This window comes from Anguilla rostrata, chromosome 13 (assembly GCF_018555375.3).
Source record: "Anguilla rostrata isolate EN2019 chromosome 13, ASM1855537v3, whole genome shotgun sequence".
NCBI lineage: Eukaryota > Metazoa > Chordata > Actinopteri > Anguilliformes > Anguillidae > Anguilla > Anguilla rostrata.
The window spans coordinates 32,075,751-32,098,050 of NC_057945.1; the positions used below are offsets into that span (position 1 = coordinate 32,075,751).

The 22,300-nt window shown below is 42.5% G+C and overlaps 1 protein-coding gene and 2 long non-coding RNA genes across 4 annotated transcripts; 1 reads left to right on the plus strand and 2 right to left on the minus strand.

Annotated features, from left to right (window-relative positions):
• Positions 1-7,022: 7,022 nt before the first annotated feature.
• On the minus strand, positions 7,023-11,832 carry LOC135238507 (uncharacterized). Its single transcript, XR_010325135.1, has 3 exons — positions 11,713-11,832; positions 7,954-8,052; positions 7,023-7,693 (listed from the first exon to the last, which is right to left on the minus strand). It is a non-coding gene; the product is annotated as an uncharacterized LOC135238507 (long non-coding RNA).
• Positions 11,833-13,765: 1,933 nt separating this feature from the next.
• LOC135237897 (transcription factor HES-4-like) lies at positions 13,766-15,794 on the minus strand. Its single transcript, XM_064305452.1, has 4 exons — positions 15,420-15,794; positions 15,172-15,267; positions 14,976-15,063; positions 13,766-14,715 (listed from the first exon to the last, which is right to left on the minus strand). The coding sequence occupies exons 1-4, from the start codon at positions 15,525-15,527 to the stop codon at positions 14,123-14,125; spliced, it is 885 nt and encodes a 294-aa protein (XP_064161522.1). The 5' UTR covers positions 15,528-15,794; the 3' UTR covers positions 13,766-14,122.
• LOC135237898 (uncharacterized) lies at positions 14,945-21,766 on the plus strand. 2 transcript variants are annotated; one of them, XR_010324963.1, is made up of 4 exons: positions 14,945-15,085; positions 15,873-16,220; positions 16,429-16,501; positions 17,964-21,766. It is a non-coding gene; the product is annotated as an uncharacterized LOC135237898 (long non-coding RNA). The 2 variants fall into 2 exon arrangements; XR_010324962.1 differs by having other exon boundaries at positions 15,873-15,990.
• The last annotated feature ends 534 nt before the right edge of the window (positions 21,767-22,300 follow it).

Sequence of the window (22,300 nt, forward strand, 5' to 3'; positions counted from 1 at the left end):
ACTCTAAACACAGATTTCCGCCACATAGCACGCGTCGCATTGATGTCAATGGACGGAAACTGTCGGACTTCCAGGGAGATCGTCACGTCTTCCTGCGTATCCCTGGTGGATCCCTGGACACTTTGGTGTTAAAGGCCTTCCAGGACTCACATGCGACTTTTTGTAACTGATGGAGAATGTCTGCCCACCATACAATGACTTGTCACACAAGATGGCTAGCTGAGAAGTAGCATGCATAGAAAGATATAGCACGGTCCATATCCCGCTCCAAGCCCAGGAAAAGGACTACAAGATGCAAAGAGATACGGATCTGTCAGTGAGGAGAATCAGGAGTCCAGGAAAGAGCAGGGTGCTATCAGCTCCAGAACTCAGACATCGGACAGAAACTAGGCATCTCACATTTGTCCGGCTCAGTGCGGACAGGTTGAAGAGAAAGGACATACAATGACAAATGGTTTTGTCCTCTGTCCTTCTTGGGGAGTGAAGGCTAGCCTATGTGCATCTGTCAGCTACTGCTGCTATTCACTCTGAAATGCAGGGTAGTTTCTCTTGCACAATGAGATATGAAGGCATAACATGTTGGCTATGACTGAAGTAAATAATGTCAGGTATAATGTAACATAAGGGCACACGATCTGTCTATTTACAGAAGATGCGCATTTTCAGAAATCAATCATTTCAAAGGAATTAAAGCCCATGTTTAATTGCTTGACATGACAACACTATTGCCAAATTCCTTCCTTCAGCTATAAGGTGTTAACTCAGGGTTCACATGAGGGGAGGGCAGGGGAGGGGGCACACCTTCTAGTTGACTGACACACAAACAAAGGAAGCTTTTGGAGTTTAGCAAGTGAATGCAGAAAAACCCGCACAAAGAAGTATTGATTGCCCGGAGAGAAAAGGAGTGGGGAAAAAAAAAACAATTAGCATCGGCTGTGGGATAGGTGAAGCAATCAATACTGGAACTCCGCAGGGCCACAGGACCCGCGTTCCACTTGAGGATCCCTCCTCAATGCACTTATACAGTGGGACCGGGACCGGGAGGGCGTCGATACCCACAGCGGGCGAGCACTGTCACTCACGACATAGAAAGAAGGGATGGACGGGGGAGGGGGGGAGGGGGGGGGGAGTGGAGGGAAAGAGAATAGCTTGTGGGAAAGGAGCAGAGGAGGTGGAGATGTGTTCTTTTCCCCAGAGTGCTGAGTCCAGAGGGCAGAGCCTGAATCTCTTGTCAGGGGGCGCTTACAGCCACAGGTTGTTATGTGAACAGTCCTTTGTGGGAAAACACTGTGCTGAAACCAGATCAAGATACTAGAGACAGGGTTACGGTTCCTGATTTGGTCAAATCAAACTGAAGATGCTTAGTCATGTGCGTGTGGGTACGGTATTCTGCGGTGGTGAGAGCAACCATTTTGAGTTTTCTGTTCCGGGATGCGGGTGCACTCTTGCCCTCTTTCTTTGTGACAAAAGATAAGTCCCTGGACAATAATATGAGAACACTTATAGCCTCACTCATACACATAGGCACATGTCTGCCTTCTTTATTTGAAAATATAACTAAACATAGACTGTACAGAGCTCCACATTTTTTGATATCAGGATATCTCAAACCTTATATCTGCTCAATGGTATTGTCAATACAGAAAATAATTCTCTCACAATTAGCTAAATTGAGTTCACACAAGTACTTCACAGTGGTTATCTGATGATGCGGAAAGAGGTACTTTCTTCAGATGAGAGGCTGCTCTCATTGGCTGAAATGACACAATATTTTAACAATACTTTTTGTTTCTTTTAGGAGCGGCTTTCAAACTGTAATCTAGTCTACATATATCTCCCTGACTCCCTGAAATTTATGTATATGTATAAAAATAAACAGTTTGCACTTGTCTAAATTCGTGGTCACCCATACACTTTCAGACACCGACAAACGAGCACACACACCTCCTTGACAGACTGGTTATTTGTGTGTTTGCAGTGCTTTTGTGCTGTTTTGTCCAGCTCTGGGCCGTTTTCAAAACCGGGTTTGATTACAATGGGTCACGGCGGGGGGCTTGTGGGCCCGAAGACGAGGTTTTGTAAATTCGGCTGGTCACATGGGAGCTGCAAGGGGAGCGCTCTTTCACGGGAGGGCCTTCCGAGTGCCACCGGCGAATAGAAGTGTTTGCTGACAGCAAACAGGAGGGCCCTGTTTCCACACTGACATGGGAAAACCCTTTCCACCCACTTTTATTGTCTGTTTTGCCTCCCCCCCCCCCCCCCCCCTTCCCTCCAGGGTCAAGAAGGCAGGTAGATAGACCGTAACCTTTACTCCCTGCCCCAGTGCATTGAAGAGGACGTGAAGAAAGTGCCTCTCCCCCTCAGGGTAAATGCCATGTTTCTGTAATTTAGTGTAATTTGGCCGTCCACGTAAAAGCAATAACACTTATCTCTTGATATATAACCTGCTACATACTTCAAATGATGTCATATACTTTTTGTTCATGTGGCATTGCCATCACTAATGAAGTACATCTATCTATTGGCCTACTGAACATTTGTTTACGTGTCTGTCAATGCAACCAACCGTGTATTTGTCTGAAAGAGTAACAATGAGTCCTGATCGCAACTAATCAAGTTCTACAGAGTAAAAAGCGGTTGACGTCAAGCAGGATATTGCCAAATCTGACGCAAAACTCACACCTGCTGTGTTGTTTTAATGCTGGTCTGGTTAGTTGGGTGAGACGTGGAGCCTCCTCTCTGACTCGTACCATCCATTAACAGTCCTATGCTGATAAACACACTGGCACAGAAAAACAAGGTTCCCTCTTATTCTGTTTGTCCTTCTCAGACTCACAGCAATCTTCTCCCGCTGCGTGTGTGTGTGTGTGTGTGTGTGTGTGTGTGTGTGTGTGTGAGTGTGTGTGTGTGTGCGTGTGCGTGCATGTGTCTTTATGGAAGTTTGATCTGGTTAAGTGTGTGTGTGTCTGTGTGAGTGTGAGTGTGTGTGTGTGAGTGTGTATATGTGCTCATGTGCAAGGGTGTGTGTGCGTGAGGGCATGTTAGTTTAAGTCTTATCTTTGCACATATATTCTTCTACCCTTTCCGGCAATAATATCCTCTGAAAGGAGGCTTAAATGTCAGATGGGCATTCAAGACCGCAGGCAATTTATCATCTGCTAATTGCTATTACTGATGATAAAAGACGCTTAATTGTATGAAATGATTTAAGAAAATGTTTACTCTCTGAGATAGAGCAGGGAGCCCATCGACATTCTACCACATCTACTAGCGTGAGCTTGAAATATTAGCCACCACAGATAAGACCTACCAAAGAGACGATAAGACTGCCATTAGATATGAGTAAGTGTGTACACCTCTACAAACACCCTTCAAAGATCTACAATTATTGTGGAGGGAGAAAAGCAAAACCATCCTGAACAGAGACTTTATTGCATCATATATCCCTTTGCATTTGAGGCGTAAAATATTAAGTTGGGTCCTAAAAGTTTACACTTGTATAGCAAAAGATCAAATGAGACAAAAGAAAACAAGGAAAGATTATTTGTTTGTATCATTATTACGTTATTCAATGGGTGTCAGATGCTAAAGGCCGTTGTCCTGAGCGCAGACCGTGCTCTATATTTGAAAGATTCTCACACATCATAGGTCTATGGTTTCACTATGTCATTACCTGGGTTTGACCAGGAGTCTTTAGATGCACAGGACACAACAGGCACTTCAACCTTCCAAGGGTAGGTTGGGTCTGTCAGTCATGTTCCTCTGATTACAGCCCCCCCCCCCACAAGATCACACCTACAGGCGCCTTGTTAAACTGACATCTGTATTAGATACGCCTCTCCACTGATCGTCACTAACTTTCTTGTCGTACTCTGTGGCCTGGTGTACAGTACAAACGCTGAGATATGAACACATTAGGAAAAGAGACTTGATTTTGCATTGCTGTGTGGGGTTGTAAATTGTAACTCGATGTTGTGTTGGTGGAGAAACACATCATGCACGCACAAAGCATGCTTATTGGAAAAATACCAAATATTAATTGGGGTGTTGGAGGCCCCATTTAAAAAAATAAATAAATAACCAGTCTTCAATTAACTGAATGCTTGTAGTAATTACAGTAGTAAGAACAGTTTCTGATGAGCATATTTGTCGTTGTTTAATAGAAAACAATGACCTGTGTTCATATGGCAGCGAAGAGATGCCATTTAGCCAAATACATTTTACACCTCATTTTGCACCTACAAGGAAAAAAGAAATGATAGGAAAGGTCTCAGTCTCATGAAAGCCAGGGGCAGACCTAGGTCAAATACGTATTTGTTTTGGATTCAAATACTTTACTACGCTTTACTGATCTTGTCTGGTGTATTGGAACCAAAGCAATACTCTCAAAAAGTGCAGACCCCGCCTTCTGGCCATATTGGCAGGCTCAATTACACCAGGCAAGATCAACAGAGCACAGAAAAGTATTTGAACTCAAAACAAATACGTATTTGACCCCCGCCTGGCCAGGGGTAGTGTGAGGACCAGCAATAAGCATGTTTCTGCCCTCTGTGCTAGACAACCACAACTGAGAGGCAGGAAACAAACAGGAAAGAGGCCAATGGCTGTCTGTGTACGCGGCTGCGGACTCAGTTTTGCTTTGTTTGGAGTGAGGTCGTTCTGACTCGTTCACTTATTGACGTTTTCCTGCTTTCCCTGCATAAAAATGTGAGCCATAAACCCACCAGGTGGGGGGAAAACACTGTCCGCCATTTTACATGAGAAAAAAACCTCCATGCAGGGGGAGTGGAGTTTACTCTCTAACTGAATCAGAATAAGAGGTAACTACAATACAGAGAGAAAAAAAGGGAGGGGGGGGATAAACACCTTCCGTTACTGGTAGTAACAGCCGGTATTTATAATCCAAACCCTCAAGTGGGGGGAACACGGTGATAAAGCAGGAAACAGAGAGAAAAAATCTGATCCACTGACACTGAGGGGGACAGAAAGGAGCCAGGCTTGAGCAGTGGCCAGCTTCTTGAAAGGTCGCGAACATCTGGCGAGGGGGGTTTGGCGGCCGCGGCAGAGGTCTCCTGCCCTCCCAAAGTCTGGCGGCTGCTGTCCGTCCGGGACGGGCCGGGCCGGGCACCAGGACATCCTGTACCAGAACAATGTGCCACACGGCCGCATCCTCATCCTCACCGTGGGCCTTTTAAACTCATTACCGCCACGTCACGCTGTCTCCCAGATCCCCCACGTCTAATCCAGCCGTATGATGGGAGATCATAGAGCTGGTGAGCGGGACTGAGTACCTGCTGACCAATGAAAAGGCTTCAAACTGGTTTGGCAAGTTACAGGACAGAGGAAAGAAAAATTATCTAACCTCAGGTGTATATACAAGCTGTATTAGTCAAAAAATCATGCCATGATTACCAACCACCTACATTCAGTATCACGTCTTAATTATGCATATTAAATCTGTTTGTCTGCTGCTGGTGGGAAGTTAAATTTCTCCATGTGGCATCAATAAAGAATATTCTCTATAGTCTATTCTATTCGGAGCCTCTTTTTAACACATAATGCTGCAAGTCCTTATTCAGAGCAGGAGATAATAAATTCCACAATAAGTCATTAAATTCTCTGTTTAAATTACTGGAAGACAAGAGAGGTATGTGCACTGCAAGGGAAACAGGAAACAGAAGCTGGTCCTCCATCCAGCCTGATGCCACTTTAGCAAGAAGTTGGCAAATTGGATCAATTTCTTTAAAAGCTTTGTTTTTTGGTTGGTATAGGGGCTTTTGCGGGTTTGCGGTTGAAAGCAAAAATATATTTTTCATGTAACTCCAAAGCAGCTTTTATAGTAACAAAATTTAACTGCAGCATCACCTTAAGGAGGCGGGTTGATGGTCCTTCGAGCTCTTGATATACAATAACTCACACCTTACGAGGCCCCACACCTGTTATTCCTTCCAGTGCCAGCTAAGAGGTCCGATTTTTTTTTACCAAAGCTAAATATTTCAAATTCCCTGTGAATGAAGTGTACATTTATACATACACTCACATGCTAAGACACACGGTGAGACCAATATGTTTGCGTGCGTAAGCCAAAGAGGAGGTTCCTCCGCCTGTCTGATCGAGCAGAGTACTAAGACCATGTGTCGATTAGCGTTTCACTGGGGCCTGACTCACTCAGGGGAAAGTTCAGTGAGGGTCTAAGTGACATCATTAGCCTTTAACACACCCACATCTGCCTGCTCCTCCAGAACAAAGTCACACATTATGAACTGCACTCTTGGTGTACCATGGAAGGAATTTGGGAGGCATGGTGAGGCAGAGGTCTCTTCCCTGCCATAAAAGAGAGACTAAAATTCCCTGTCCAAGACTGGACAACACTGCGTTGCACCCATAGTCCAGCAATTTTTTTTTGAGTGACTTGCACCCCTGACCAACGCTTGCGAAAGGCTACTAACAGGATGGCCTGTCTGTATGAGAACGCACAAGCTTTGGGAAGTCCATATGTAATTTTGAAAAGAGAAGAACCTTGTGGCCATTTCTCTCTCTCTCTCTGTCTCTCTCTCTCACACACACACACACACACACACACACACACACACACACACACTCTCTGTCCCCAGTCCCCTGCCTGCCCCCTCTCCTGAAAAGAAAAGAAAGAAAAGACTTTGAGGGTTGGAGATCAGCACTCAACCATTCACAAGTTCAGCGCTCCCCCGGGGGCCATGGTTAAGTCCCTGGATTTGTATAAAGGGAAATCACCTAATCCGCTTGTGAGAGGGCCCCCTCTGTCCTAACCCCCCCTCTGGTGTCCCATCCAGGGGCATGCAGCCAGGCGTGAGGTTGGATAGCCGCACACACTCAGGCCAATGCAAGCCCCCAATAGCCAGCAGATGCCTGGCTTTGCGTTTTCTCTATGTCTCAAGAGCCCTTATCTATACCAAGCCGCTGAACCACACAGAAAATACGTTTTCAACTTGCTTTTCGTGAAACAACCAAACGGTTAAAATGTTATCATGATGAAATGGTTCGGGGTACGAATTCAAGCTTTTAGATTTTAAGAGAACACTGACCTGAGATAGACTGTGATCTTATATCATCAAAGAAAAAGCCAAATATGTCTTTACACAAGCTGGTATCTGGGGACTCAATGGACATCCAGTTTGTCTAGACAAATTACATACAATTTTAATGTCACTCAGGATATAGCACAGCACCACTACCCACAAAATCCCAAAAAGATGGTCCAAAAAAGCCCTTCATAGAGAAAAAAAAACAAACATGCCTAACAGGCCAGAACAGGTGGTGGCATTTATTTTTCCATACTAAGTGAGCTACTGACAAACAAAACAGAACACACTACAAGAAGGCACTACAAACTACAGGTAAACAGGAACTTGTCTTTGCATTAGCAAGAGTTTGCATTTTACTACATTTTCAAACTGCATACTTTTTTTTCCAAGCAGCAAAAATGCCAATTCTCGGACCTCCCTGACAGCCGAAAGTGCCAGTCGTTTGTGCAGTGGCATACCACCTGGTTCAGAATCAAACCCTGTCAGTGCCATTGACAACAATTGGCCATAGCTTCACCATGGGATTGGTGGGCTTCAGGTGTAACAGGGACTCTTGCTGATTGGATGACAGCAGCTGCATACATGATGAGTCATCCGAGGACTGAACAGCTCTGCTGATGGACAACAGACTGAAAAAAGGGAATAAAATGAAAATATTATTGCCGCGCAAGAAGTTGCCTTTTCAGTAGTTTCCAATTTCTGAGATTCTAACTAATAAAGTAGATGCTAAATACTAAAGTAATAACTGAGCAGCTGTTGAGTTGAATGTAATGAAATGTTAAATGCTTCGCAGGGCTCTGTATAACGTGGGTTTTTCAAATAGCAGTGAAATGTACATTCATGTAAAACAATTAAATTTCAAAGCCACATTGCATTCCTAATTTCCTACCTATAGTGTGGCACTGGCTCGGTGGTTAGTGAACTTGCCTTGTAACCATAGGAAGCCATTCACTAGTGAGGAACCTTTCTGGTAACCGCACTGCTACTTCTACAAAATAGCAAGAAGAAAAAGAAGAACATTAACAAACAAAAACCAAGAACACGTAGAAGATGATGATTACTGCAAGTGGCCTAACAGCAGCAACACAGATGCGCCCAGATATTGAGAATTAAATATGCCTAGATATATCGGTTCACTCCAGTTAAACAAAAGGAATAATGTTTTTTTTTTTTTTTACATAAACCTGCAATATAATACTGAAATACATGCTACAGCTCTGCAGGTCCCTCCCTTGTGAACATATTAGCAGTGAACCATGACCTGACCGTGGATCCACCCTCTTACTTGTTTTATTATTTTCAAGTGCTAATTTTCAAAAACAAATTCTGACCTGCTGCTAAAATTAGATGACCGACAGCTGACTGCTCCGGTACAGGAGACAACGATCCCCCAGAGAGGTAAATACATAAATAAAATTAGTTCTAAATTCAGGGCCATTTCTCCTGAGGCCATTCAGGGGTTGAGGCGCATAAATGCTTAGCGAGACCTTTGACCTGTGAGAGGAGTCTTTACTTTTCCCGGTGGAATCTCTGCCATTCCTGTGGGGATGGGGGAGGGGGGGGGGGGCGTAAGGCTGCTGCGACCGCCGCTCCCGAAACCGGAGCCCCCCCCGGTTGAAAAGTGAAACCCCCGGCCTCAGAAATGCGTTCCGCAGACAGGTGACACCGCGCCGCGCCAGTGCGCCAGCGCGCCACGCCCTCGGTGAGACATCGGATCGCGGCCGACGCACCGACCCCCGCGTCTGCCCACACGCCCCCCCCCGCCCACCTCACACGCTGCTGCTCCACGGCCTGAGCGACGCACCGCTATAAATACCAGGAAAGAGGGGCGTCTCGTAATTCACTACTTGTGGAGGAGGAGGAAGGGGGGGGGGGGGGGATTTCCAAGCTGCTCCTTTCCGATTGAAACCCATTAGTGTTGTCACCGCGCTGCAAACGTGTGCGAGTGCTGTCACCACCGCCCTCGAAAACAAGCGGGGGGGACGCAGCGCACCGGCGGGGGCGCTCCGAGCGCCTCTCTGCAGCACAGTGAGGAAGGAAGAAAAACCCCTTAAAGCTCCAGAGCTCGCAAAAGCAGCCCCATGCGACTTTCGCCAAGTTGAACTGAGAGTCACACACAGGAGGCGGACACTGATTAGTCAGGTGAGTAATAACAGGACAGGCAACAAAATCAGTGAAAAACATAAGCTACCACTGTGGGTCAGCGCGGCTTGAGTTTTCTAAAATGCTTTTATAAATTATAGCGTTCAGTAATATTACCCTGTACCTAAATGATCTTTGTTTTTTTAATTCTGCTTAGAAAAACATTTATATTTTATTCTGTTTATGTGTTGCCTGTTTAAATGTCATAAAGTAAGGACTTCCTGTATAAAATGCACCCCCTCCCCCCCCACCCACCCACACACACACACACACACCCCACCCCCCTCTGTGTGGAAACAGGTGCAGTGGGAGGTGGTGTCTCTCTGTTTCTTCTCTGAAATTCCCTCACCCCACCTCTCCCATCGCCCCCCCAACCCTCTTCCACGTCTCAACTCAGACATGCTGGGAATTTCCTTGGACCCTTGTGAATGGAGCCCTTGACCACAGCTAATTTAGAACTACGTCAGTGAGGATGTGTCTCAAATCATAGATGATCAACACTAATGTGAAAATACCAGTAACTATTTGTCATGCTGTTATACTGCTGTGAATACTTTTATTTCTGCAGCCAAGAATAAACCAATATCTTGGCTCCCTTAAAAAGGCAGCTTAGTTCATGTCTTCATCTGATATATTGCAATGTCCTTCGCAGAGCAACAATTTCGCATGAATTGTCGTATCTCCTGAAGCTGAGTTCGGGAATCTCCAATCTAACATTCATAAAGCTTTGAGGTACTGGGGTGCAATACCTCCTTGTGGTCAAAACAGAGAATGCTCATCTTAGTGCCTCAAGAGAGCTTTGAAAATAGACTTCTCAAGCACAATCAAAGCTGAGGGTGTCCAAACACTCATGCTTTGAACCATACTTCTCATTGACCTCAGTTGTAAAAATTCATATTTTAATACTGTTTTTTATATTTGAGAAATTGTAAAAAGATATAAGATTTTTCCCCCTCTTTTATGATACATGCAAAAAGAGACATATTAAAACTCTTGTCACTAATAACTCAGTGTCTGTTTTAGAGAAAAAGTACATTGTTGGCTAAGGATTAAGATTAAAGGTGGGCAAGAGTTCTTGAACAGTTTTGGGAAGGGAGGAATTGGATAAATAACCCCTGTATGTGAATTTGCAGGTGAGTTTTGAGAAAAATGGTTTTTCCCATTGCCCAGACTTCTGCGGAACTCCAACCTTTTCCAGGATGGATTCTAAATCATTTTGGGGGAGCAGTTATACACATATATCGTAAAACACAACCAATGAGAATAGCCTTTTAAAAACATGCAACAGGTATCGGTCATTTAGAGCAAGACTATGTGTATCAACATAACATTTAAAATATTCCAGGATAACAAAACATGACATTGAACAGCATAAATAGGTTGTTGAATAAATATATGGTTAAGATGATTTTAATGGCGAGTCAAAACAACTAATCAAATAACTGATTCACAACAATGGCGAGCACTGTTGTGCTGAATGGCCTGTTCTCGTCATTATGTTATGTTATTTATTATATGCTGACTGTTAAGACTACAAATTAATAATTACAATATATGTCTTTATTTGCAGAGACATAGCACACCTATTAATGCATTCAACAATAAATTATACACTTCTGTCGTATTTGGTGAATTTTACAATTGATGAGAATCATATCAGCTAAAATTATTCAGACAATTTCCTACTGCTGAACACTATACCCGTCGAAACTATGTCGAAACTTTACAAGCAATCCAAACGACAGAATGCTGATGGTATGTTTTGGTTTTGCCTCCGCCTCTAAGTTTCACGCCTGTATTGCCCGCTTGTTGAGTGCTTGGGAATGAAAGCACGAGATCTAATTAGCCAGCTCAGAGCTCGCGACCCTGACCCGCACAAGAACCGACTACCATCTCAAATAAATGGACCTCATTGAACTCTTGCTAATGAGAAAAACGCCCGCGGCCATATGGCTCCATTTCCCCGCAAACGAGTTAGCTGCTTGAGTGCAAGACCTGTGTGCACAGCGAATGAATGATGAAAAGTGAACGTCTTGCCTATGAAACTGACCGACCCTGACTGTGGTAGATTAACAGACGTGGATTAAATTTAGGTTATCTGACTGAACCTGTTAACGTTTGGTTACATGTACACCAACGACGCCGTTGCCACAGAACATGGAAAACAAAGTACACGCAAACTGATGCCGTGGTAAAAATATAAGAAAATAATGGTTAAATACGAAAAAGGTTATTTCCTAACCACTTTCTTTGCTTGAAATAGCTTATTTGTCTCGTAGCCTGGCGTCGCTTTAACATTGGCGAAAACGTTTCACTTTCAGATGGAGAAAAATAATCTATTTAAGCATAGTTTTTATACCGCCGTTGTTTCTACTAGTCTTAATAGGTCTGCTAGTGGTCGTTCCTAAAGTAGCTGGAGTGTGTTAGTCATGAAGTTCAGTGCGGTGGCTGCTGTAATTAGACTCCAGGCTGACGCCTTGCCGGCCGCGCGCGTGCGCCTCCTCACCTCCTGAGAGCACTGCTGCGGCCAATGCGCGACCCGTGCTGCCAGCGGGGATTTACTGACTGGCTTAGTGCCCGACCGCAAGCAGTCTGGTTCGCTCGGTTCTCACGACCTCAGCACTACGCAGGCGTCTCTGAAATATTAACATAGACGCGCCGCGCGGAGGGAACAGCCACGGGGCCCACACACTGCCAACTAGCGTTCCAGTGACGCCTGTGCAAATGGAAGCTTTTTACGATTTTCAGGCTCGTGCCATCTATCAGCCTACAGAACGTTTTCACAGGAAAGAGGGATTCCTCAAAAACCCAGCAACTGAAGTAGTTTAGGCTACACGACATGCACACACAGTTATGTGATTGTCTTTTTGCTTTTCTTGCGTTTTGTATCGGCATAAACATGACCATAAACTATAAGTAACCAAGCGTTTAGATGAAAATATTATCAATTTGCCTTGTTCAAGCGAACCCATTCAACGCAATAGGCCTATTGAAATCAAACTAAATGTAACAATAAGCGTTGGGTATACGCAGTCAAGCGAAATTCAACAGAATGACCTGAACTGACATATAATGTTAGTCTGCTCGTGGGCGACAGAATGTAATTAACTCAAAGTGCATATAGGCAGTAGCCTATATGCACCAAAAGATGTAACAATTTGGCCGAACGATTACAATTTGCTTCTAATGTAATTTTACACCTTGGACGTAAATGTCAAAATAATGTTTTTGTATTTAGTAAAGTTTTACGTCCGAATAAAATAACTAATTCACAACTCGCCTATAAATATCTTTCCATGATAGGCTATTGGATATTGCTGTTAAACGGTTTAGTTAAATATAGAATGTGCAGTCAATATGGAGGGATGCACATTTTGGTCATCTTGAAGGATTGAGTTCGACAGGTAGTTGAGCGCGCCCTGTCTGTGGAATGCATCGCGCAGTGAGAAGCTTTGATACCCTAGACCTCCAGTTGACTGAATGTAACCCAACCCCGGAGACGGTGAGGCCCGCCGACTGCAAGTGGCTGGCACACGGCGAGCGTCATGCCGACAGCCCCGGCAACACGACCCCCGGTTCCGGACGCAAGGGAAAGATAAGCTTACATCCCAGGGATAAATATACAGGAAAATGGAAGAGGCGGATAAAGGGAGGAAGGGGGTTTGTACTAAAGGGAATACGCGTGCTGTAAATAAAAAAAGTCTAAATCCAGCCAACTTTACCAGCTGAGTTCCAAGCTTTACATCTGGTTATTCTAGTATTATAAGATAGTAGCCTAGCCTGTAAAATTCAGCTTGCCTGACATTTGAATATATCTAGTCTAACCTATACTGGGTGCAAATATTTTTTTAAATATGAACCGAGAAATCTTTTTAACAAGCAAAACTTTATTCTAAAAAATATTTTATTTCTTTATTCTGGTACTGGAACTCAGGAATTGCACATATGAGCGGGGGTAGCAGCTAAATTATTTTAATTACCAATGGCTGCAAATAGTCTTAAAGATACCCTGCGCAGTAAATAACAGGCATTTAATCTTTTTGAAAAATATAGCCTAATTTCCTTGTTTGTCACCAAAATCCGTAGAACACTTTTAAGTAACTTTTAAACAAAATTGGTAGATATGGGTATACTTATAAATTAATTCCACTTTCGTTTCCCTGTTATGATTATGGCCTAATACACATGCAATCTTTAAAATGTACACTCCGCAGTATAATATTAAATATTTTTATCTTGAACTAAAACTTTTAAATAAGTGCTGATTGAATATTACAGTAATATCAATAACAGTCCAATGTGATTACATCGGAATGCTAACAATACTAATACTAAATAGCCAAGATAACGTCAGAGGGGAGTTCGTAGAACCTACATCATTAACAATAAACTAAAGCAAACTCGTGGGTACATTAGAATTAAGACTATAGGCCTGGACATTATAATATACATCTTATAAAACGGTCTGCACATATGTTTAAGCTGAGCTTAAGTTGGCCATTACAAACAGTTAATTTGCCTTATTTTGTACATCGCATTATAATTTGAAGGACAAACCATTTCAGAGTTGATTCCAAAATTTTATTATTTCCAAACCAAAACCTCACAAGTTGAAGTTTCGTGAACAGGAACTAACAAGCAATATAAAACAGCTTTGGCATTGAGCAATGATCGATAATTCTTATATAAAACCATATTTAAAAACGATATAAATGAAATCAATGGGCTATAAACATTTTTCCACACAAAAAATGAACATATTTATTACCAACATCCAAAAATCTGGAATCAGCCAATAAATATTCGAATAAGGGTCAGTAACGTTCCTTAAAACGGAACTAATTTCTCCTTTATAAAAAGTCACTAAATTATTTCCTTTTTTTCTTTCAAGCCTTTACCATTTGCCCAAAATCCGTTCACCACGGCCTCCAGACAGACTCATTACTGTCCGCGCCAACACTGACGCTCATCGGGCTTACAGCCTTTGAAACGCCAGCGAAAGAAGTCATGCCCTGAACCGGGGAAATCATGGTCGTTCCCGATGTGGTGTGGATGGAGTTTGAGCTGAGCGTGACTGGTACGTTTGTGTTGGCGTAGAGGGGGATAACAGGAGTAGTCGCAGAAGCGAAAGCCGGGCTGGGGATGATAAAGGCGAATTGTCCGTCGGTGGCTGGCACGAGCTGAAAACCACCGTACACCTTCGGTGACACTGCCTCGGAGGGACTGAGTTTGCAAGGCATGGAGACGCCGTTTACTGGCACAGTGGCAGCAGATGGTAACTGCACGTGCAAAGGCTGAGCAAGGTGCGCTTGCTGCTGGGCCGAGGATGGCGGTGGGTAATTCATCGCAATCATCTGTCCCATGCAGCCGGACAGGTGGTTGAGGAGCCGAGACTTGACCTCCGTGTTCACCCCATCACAAGTAGTCAAGAAGCGGGTCACCTCATTCATGCACTCGTTGAATCCTGCTCGGTATTTGCTGAGGACTGTTGTGTCGGCTGTCAGAGCTCCTGGAGAAAAGGAAAGACAATATTAGCCACAGTGTAACTTTCGACCTGAACCAGCAGACATTAAGGTTAGTTAATCGGCTATTAGCCTCAAAACCGATAAAGGCTAAAACTGAAATACAAAGTTCCAATTTGGGGACCAATTATTCTATTTATTAATTAATATATTTGCAACCAAATCAGGGAATGATTAAGACATAGACTCACAACTACAAGTTGTTATAGGCCAGAGGCAGGAGAGGCGCGTGGTGCTGGGTACCTACCAGTCATCTGCACGCGCTGCAAGTTCCGCAGGTGCTTTACTGTCATCTCCAAGATATCTGCTTTCTCCAGCTTTGAATGTCTGGAACTCTGGAAACAAGCAAAATCACAAGTAAGTGATCATGACCTATATAGCCGCGATGTCTTCAATGCCATTGATAGATTAATTGTTGTTTTCGTTATTGAAATATGACTTACATCTTTCTTAAGTGCATCCAGGATGAGAGTCTTCAGCTGCCCAAGGCTTTCATTTATTCTCGCTCTACGCCGTTTCTCCATGATTGGCTTCGAAGACTGCAAAACAAATTCAAATTCGACAGTGAATTTATTAGCAATTTTCAAAAACAAATTTTGTTGACAACGTTTGGGCACACAAAACAATGATGTTAAACATTGAATGTTACAAAAAATTGGTCACAGTTAGCCAGTTTTTGAAAGTTTGTTACCTTTCTGTGTTCACTGGCACTTTTTGGTTTGTCCGGTGTGTGAGCTCCACTAGCCGGGGCACCAGCTACCGGAGATGCGGTGGTTTTCTCCATGATATCAGCTGGCATTTTAGTTGTATTCTCTCTTAATGTACAAACTGGTGCAAAAAGATCCTTCGGATTTGCGGCGAAACGATGTCAAATCTCAGGACAGTAGTACGCTGCCTATGAATCTCGTTTGACAGCAGATGAGGAAAGACTTTGGCTAGGATCCTATGATGACAACTACGGAGCGGCGCGCAAGTCACTCTGATCAGCTATATCACATCTATTCGCTTATTTAAACTCGTGTGTTGCTAGGACGCCGTGCGCAAGTCGACTCAAAGTGCCACACGCCCGTGATATTTATAGCTGGTCCGCCTGCTCCCAGTTCGTGTGAAACCTTCTCTGCATTCTTTCCCACACTCGCTGCAGCCAATAGGCGTGCAGACTCACCCTTTGGGCGCGGGGCAGACCGATGATTGGACAACACCCCCGCGGGCTGTCAGTCACGCGCTGCTCAATCAGCCCTGGAGGTACAAACAACAAAGCGGTGAGCGCGGCCCGGCAGGTTGTGGAGCGATAAGGACTATTGGGGGAATGTAGTGGCTGTTTGTTACTAACTTTTTTTTGCCCGCAAGAATTTACCCCTTAGACAGTGGTCTTAGATGTCTTCATACCCAAATTTAAGCCCGTGTGTGAATGTAGTCCGCATGTAATTAACATGCAAATAAATCTAATTGCATTACGCTGATGAAACTGTATGTTGGGGAATTTTCACTGGTGAGTTTGGGAATAATTCTACAGTTACGCTGAAATAGAGCTTTATATTTATAAAGGACTATATAAATGAGTTCTTTCCCGAAGCCACTTATGTTTGTTACAAAAAGAAAACTTTGGAGTGAAATTGTTTAAACCTAAGGTAAAACAATTAACAAGCAAATTCTGCCAGTCTGAAAATTCTAATGTGTGCTTCTGTTGTACTTCAAAGATTAAAAAGCAGCTGTTTCTCCACGCGAGGCGGTGCGCAGCGGCATGCAGGAAACCAATGACAGCCGGGAATTGTAAGCTAATTCATCTTCTTACACTCTGATTGGCCGGGTAAACCTCCAGTTGTCAATCATCACAGCAAGGGAGGGATGCATAGATGGGTGGGGGAAGTTCGACTAACATCTGTCCGCGTGCCAGCCCCACTGTGAGCGCTCGTTCAGTGCACTCCTGCCTCCGCATAGCACGTGCCAGAGCAGTGCTCCCTGATTGCAGAGGAATGGGAGACCGCGCTCATTGCAGGAATACACCCTCTCCCGCTCCGGAGCCTGGGAAAACCACTCCTCCATCTAACAGGAGCACCTCATAATTTCGTTGTGTAAACAACGAGTCTTCGTGCTAGCCTGATTTTTGTAAACAGTCGGGTAGATTGCATTGATCATGCAAACAGGAAAACGTTAGTTTTCAAAAAGTTTACGGAAGATAACTTTCGATAGTTTACGCACGGACGCTTGTGTCGAGCCTCAGGTCGACCGTGGATCGCCTAGCCAAATGGAAATAATGCTGTTTTAAAGATAAGTGAGTTGTCATAACTCATTGATTATTAGGAGACACGCTGGTAATTTTAAGCGATATACATTTTTGTCCATAACAATGTTTTTGTCATGAACCGGAGTCCAGGTTAGATTGGTATCTATAAACGTTATAGCCCTTAAGTTATGCATTTACATTCCTGTGCTTAAAACGGGAATATAAAAGTACACACAGTCTCGGCATTTGTGAGTTGTACTACCTGGATATGTGCATTACTTACTAAAATATTTAAGTGGCCAAAGTATCTAATTTATCTCATAAAAACAAATTTTTAGCACCATAATGTAAAGTTGTCTTGGAAAACGGTCAGGTTCGGTAAAAAAAATAAATAAATAAAATTAAGCCAGTTAGAACCTATTCACAAATTACGTTGAATGACAAAAAAAAAAAAATCATTATATTATGTGGTATCATCCATACGATTTATCATGTTATCTGAAAATCACTCTTGGCAGTTGAATCGCACGGACGAGTTGTGTTTTGTAGTGAGAGGCTGCCGCCTACCGGGGTTTCCATGCATTCCAAGTTTACTTGATTACATTTTTTAAAAATCGCTTTACCTGATTTTATTGCGGAGCATTTTAATGATCAGTTTAATTAGAGCAGCTACTCACGACGATGGAAAGCAGAGATGTTGCTCTGGTTTCATGATCACGCATCACGGTAGCTTATTGATAATAATAAGATATTTTCATCAAAACTAGCCAATAAAAACACCAATCTTCATCATGCTTAGAAATATTTGGATAATTTATCTTAAGATTTGAGCTTTTGTTGGCGGGAATATGCACTTAATCTTTTATTGCTTTTTAAAAATGTATTGTCTGGCATGATGAATGAATGCGAAAATATTGCGCGGAGTGCATTAAACCAGAAAGTAGGGAGACCTTTATAAGAGTAATTACCGAATCGTTCTGATAATTATTGCATTGGCTTTTCCTCTAGGTGGCGCAAGAAAAGGACCTGTGCCAACGACTCGGGTGTGTGGAGTTAGTATGTGCTTTGCAAGGTTAAAGACTCGTATGAAAGATGATGCTGACGTATGTACGGTTTTGAGTAAAGCAACAACTTGTTGCATGGTAAAGTGTAATAACGAAATACAATTAATAAAGTAATCTAGTCGTTCAATCTGAAATAACCAAACCAACAAACAAAAAATAATAATATTGTACAACCGGAAGAAATAAGGCAACCAGTATCGGACATTGAACATTTGAAATCGATGAACTGGCAGTATCTCAAATTAAACATGTGAAATGAAATAGATTTTATTGTATGGATTGTACAAATTTTGGGAATGTTCTCATATGAACGCTTGCAGAGACAAAAAAACTGCCAATGGCAGATCAATCAAAGGTAATACATTTGCACTCCTATTTACCAAATTCTGAGTGGGGTACAGTTAATACAAACTTTATTGCTAGACCTGAGGATTTTATGCTTTGGTAGGATGGCATTATGGCACGTCTCTTAAAGGACCACACTACCTTCTGATGTGTTTCAGTGCTACATTTGCTCTGTAGTACATGAACCCAGTGACCGGACGTTTATTTAACCTAAAATGTACTTTGGATAATAGCGCTCCTCAGTTTCACAGATACTGAAGTGACCCTATGAGAAAATTCTTTGTTGCTTGAAAGGGGCAGATCTCTGCAAATTAAAACAATTTAATGCATTTCACGTATTCAATGTGGTCTTCTTTAGTATGGTTCACACATATTCCACATGACACGCTTAATAAACATGGGTTTAGGACAATGAATCCCTTACTGTTTAAACTAAAAAAAATCCCAGTGTGCCCTACTGTTTGGAGCGCATTACAATGGAATTGTTCAGAAAGTGGAAAATATTGCTTAACATTTCTCACATTAGTTACAGATCATTTTACATGTCAATTACATGTACTCTTTGTGATATATAAACAGTGAATCAGTCAGTGAACGAAAGCATTTGCTAAGAGATAATACTGAAAATAAAAATAATATTCTTAAACAACCGTTCACCACACCAGCTTTGGATTTGGAAACGAAATAAAGGAACTTTTGCTGCACTCTACCGGTGTGTAACCCTTGGCTGAGTGGAGGCGTGTTAAATAAAGTGTCATTTCGGGCTGTTTTGTGGCGACTCGCGGGCCATTGTTGGCGGGTTAGGGAGAGCCGTGCTGGGGCACGCGGGGCACTTGTTTGCTGAAGGCCCACCGGCCTCAGGGGCCAGCTGTGTACATGGCTCTTCACCTTTAGCCTGTTTGCTTTGGGATTGGAAGGTAATGATGCAAACCTAACCCCTGGATCCTGGCCATGCTTCTGCTAAGTCCCTCTCTTCAGAAACCCAAGCCCCTACCTCTTGGAGTTTTAGGAGAATTTCTTTTTTTAATTATTTTATTTTAAATGCAGGAATGCATCTGACTGGTGTCTTGAGGTAATACTGTGGCTTCTGCCTGGCATGTTATTTATTCAGCTTCATACAAGGTAATATTAAGTTATTCAATTTAAAGGACTTTATTCACAATCTTTAACTGAAACTTACAGGGTGTGACCATTGTCTTCAATAATTTGTTGGGTTGGGTATGTTCAACAGAATAAGGGTTGTGCTGTCAAATGTCTGCTGACTGGCTAAAATTCAGTTATGAAGGAATGTTCCACAGAATTGCATGCTGTTTGACGTCAAAAATGATAAACAAGAAACGCTCTTACCATTCCAGGAAAACTGCTCTGTAAATTAAATCACCTTTTAAAAGCCCTCTGAGTTGCTTCTGCATAATGTCTGCCAAATAAGTAGAAAATAAACTCATTTCAAAATCTGTATATTAATAATGACATGTTCTAAAATAGTTTAATGTTAGATTATAATTAGTATTAGTTTCGTTAATACTTTAATTGAACCCAGCTTCATTTTCTTCTTTATCAGTGGTCACTGTCTAGTTTTATGTATTTTCAAGTTTCCACTTGAAAATAATTCTTGGGTGACAAACTTTTAGAGCAGAGAAATGAATAGTTTAGAACTTGTGGCTTTAGATCACATCAGCACGACATCTTACAAATGAGAAAACAGGCGTACACATTTACTCTCTCTCTCGCTCTCTCTCTCTCTCTCACACAAACACACACAAACAAACACACACAGACCGAATTATATGGACTGAAAATATCCTATTCTTTTCATGAAACCTTGTTATGTTTCTTGTACACATGTGTAGATGGACTGTGGATATATGTGCATGAACCAGTGTAGGTGCTGGTTCTTTGTTTGCCAGCTGCCATTAAAAAGCAGAAAGATTAAACGCATCACCCTAATCCATCTCATGGCCTGTAATAAGCATTACCGGCTATGCTGGGCCCTCACAGTAGAGGAACACAATGAATAGTTAAATATTAAGAGGCTCGCTGATCTCCCCAGATTACAGGGGACAGGCGGTGAAATGGGATTGGTCTGAGAATAAACTCTCTGATGGCAGCTCAGGTAAGAGTGAACCTGAGGCACTGGCTTTGCACTGAAATCTCTCTCAAAACTATTTAGGCCAGAATTTAAACTGACTTCGCTTTCTGGAGTTTTGTTTGATACTATTTGAGTTTTGGTGTATGTCTTTAAATGACCCAGGCAGTTTTTGTGTGCATTGAAATGCAGTGAAATATTTGAGATACTTACAGACGTTTCTGCAGACCTGAAGGTTATACAGTGACCTGAATTGGGGCATTCTATGTTTGTGGTCTAATCTGCAAGAAAAAAAAACATAAAGTAATGTCAAAGCAGCTTTTACACTGACATACCTCCAGAGGGTGTACATATGTATAATACTTTTATTATTAGTCAATAATCTTATTTTTAGTTGTATCTATTTCCTGTGGAGCATGCAACATGAGAAAGAACTATTGACACGGATGTAGAAACTGACAAAAATGTGTTCCCTTCCCTCTGCATGTGCAGACCCATGCAGTAATTTTATCAGTGTCCCTGTAGCTCACTGAATGACCAGAAATAAACACAAATGATCCAAGAGATCATTTATTGACTAAAAGAGTGCTGCTGTGGTCTCAAGTGCTGGTTGTGGAAGAGGGTGCCTGTGCTACCTTTTTAAAGAATAATATCTGTACAAAGTATTGACCTGGGGTCAATCTGCCCATCAACGGAATCAGTCTTATAAACACGTGGGATCTCTTAAAATATACTGCATGTATCACATCTTAAAATGAATACCCTTAGACTTTGTGGCCTGTCATTTTTTGTGCCTTTTATCTATTGAAATTTCGTTTTTTTTTTCTTCAGAATGATGATTTATGAGAGGTAATTCAATTTCTGGAGCCTGAATTATGGAAATATTTTTCTTTTGTCGCGTTTGTGAATATCCTGCGTTTCTTCAAAGCGCAACGTTAGCACAACCAGCGGCGTAAGACTGAAAGCCATTTCATGGACCTTCACTTTATTCTTTCTTAATCTTATTACTCATTTTTTTGTTCTCATACCTGCAAAAAAAAAAAAGAAAAAAAGAAAAGCCGGGATCAATTATATTTGCTTTGCTTTTCAAACAGTTTGTTTTCATTTTGCCATCTGTGGACCAGCATGTCCCTCACAATACGCTGGCATTCACCGAAACTCCCTGCCTCTGTCCTCAGAAAGAGACCCCTTTCTCTTGTTTTTTTGGCCCAATTCATGGCTTTCTTCCCTTTTTTAAGTGGCCCGTTGATGAGGTTGGCCTAATCAGATTAAGTCAACTCAAGTCGGCTGCTGCAGTTTGTTTTCGTCCTGAAGGCCCCCCCCACCCCCCCGCCCCCCCCACCCCCCCCGACATCCCCAAATTCTTTCTTTCTTTTCTTCACACTCTCCATCGAGGCTTCCCCTCAGAAAACCTTTTGTCAGCAGATTCAAATGGACTCTATTATGGACCTCAGTTCCCAAATGATACTGGTTATTTCGAATGGGTCACTTCACCGAAATGCACAGGACCGCTTTAATGCCACACAATGAAGCATTTGGACGTTCCGCCTGGTGTCTGTTTTTTTTAAAAAAGAAACCGAAAACATGCATACCAAGTTTAAGAAAAAACTAAATTCAATTCGGCAAATTGCTGGAACCCTTAATGAACCAACATTTGGAGAAAATGTGTGTTGACTACAACTCTAATGCAATCAGGCTTTATCACTGGATCACTATTAGAACTTCACTTTCATGGTTGTTTGCAAAGCATGTCTTTTACTGGAGGCTCCATTGTTTTGATGTCTTTTATTTATTCTTGTAGATAGCATGCCCAATTTAACTCTTGTTTTTAAAGTGTACCATTGTTTCCT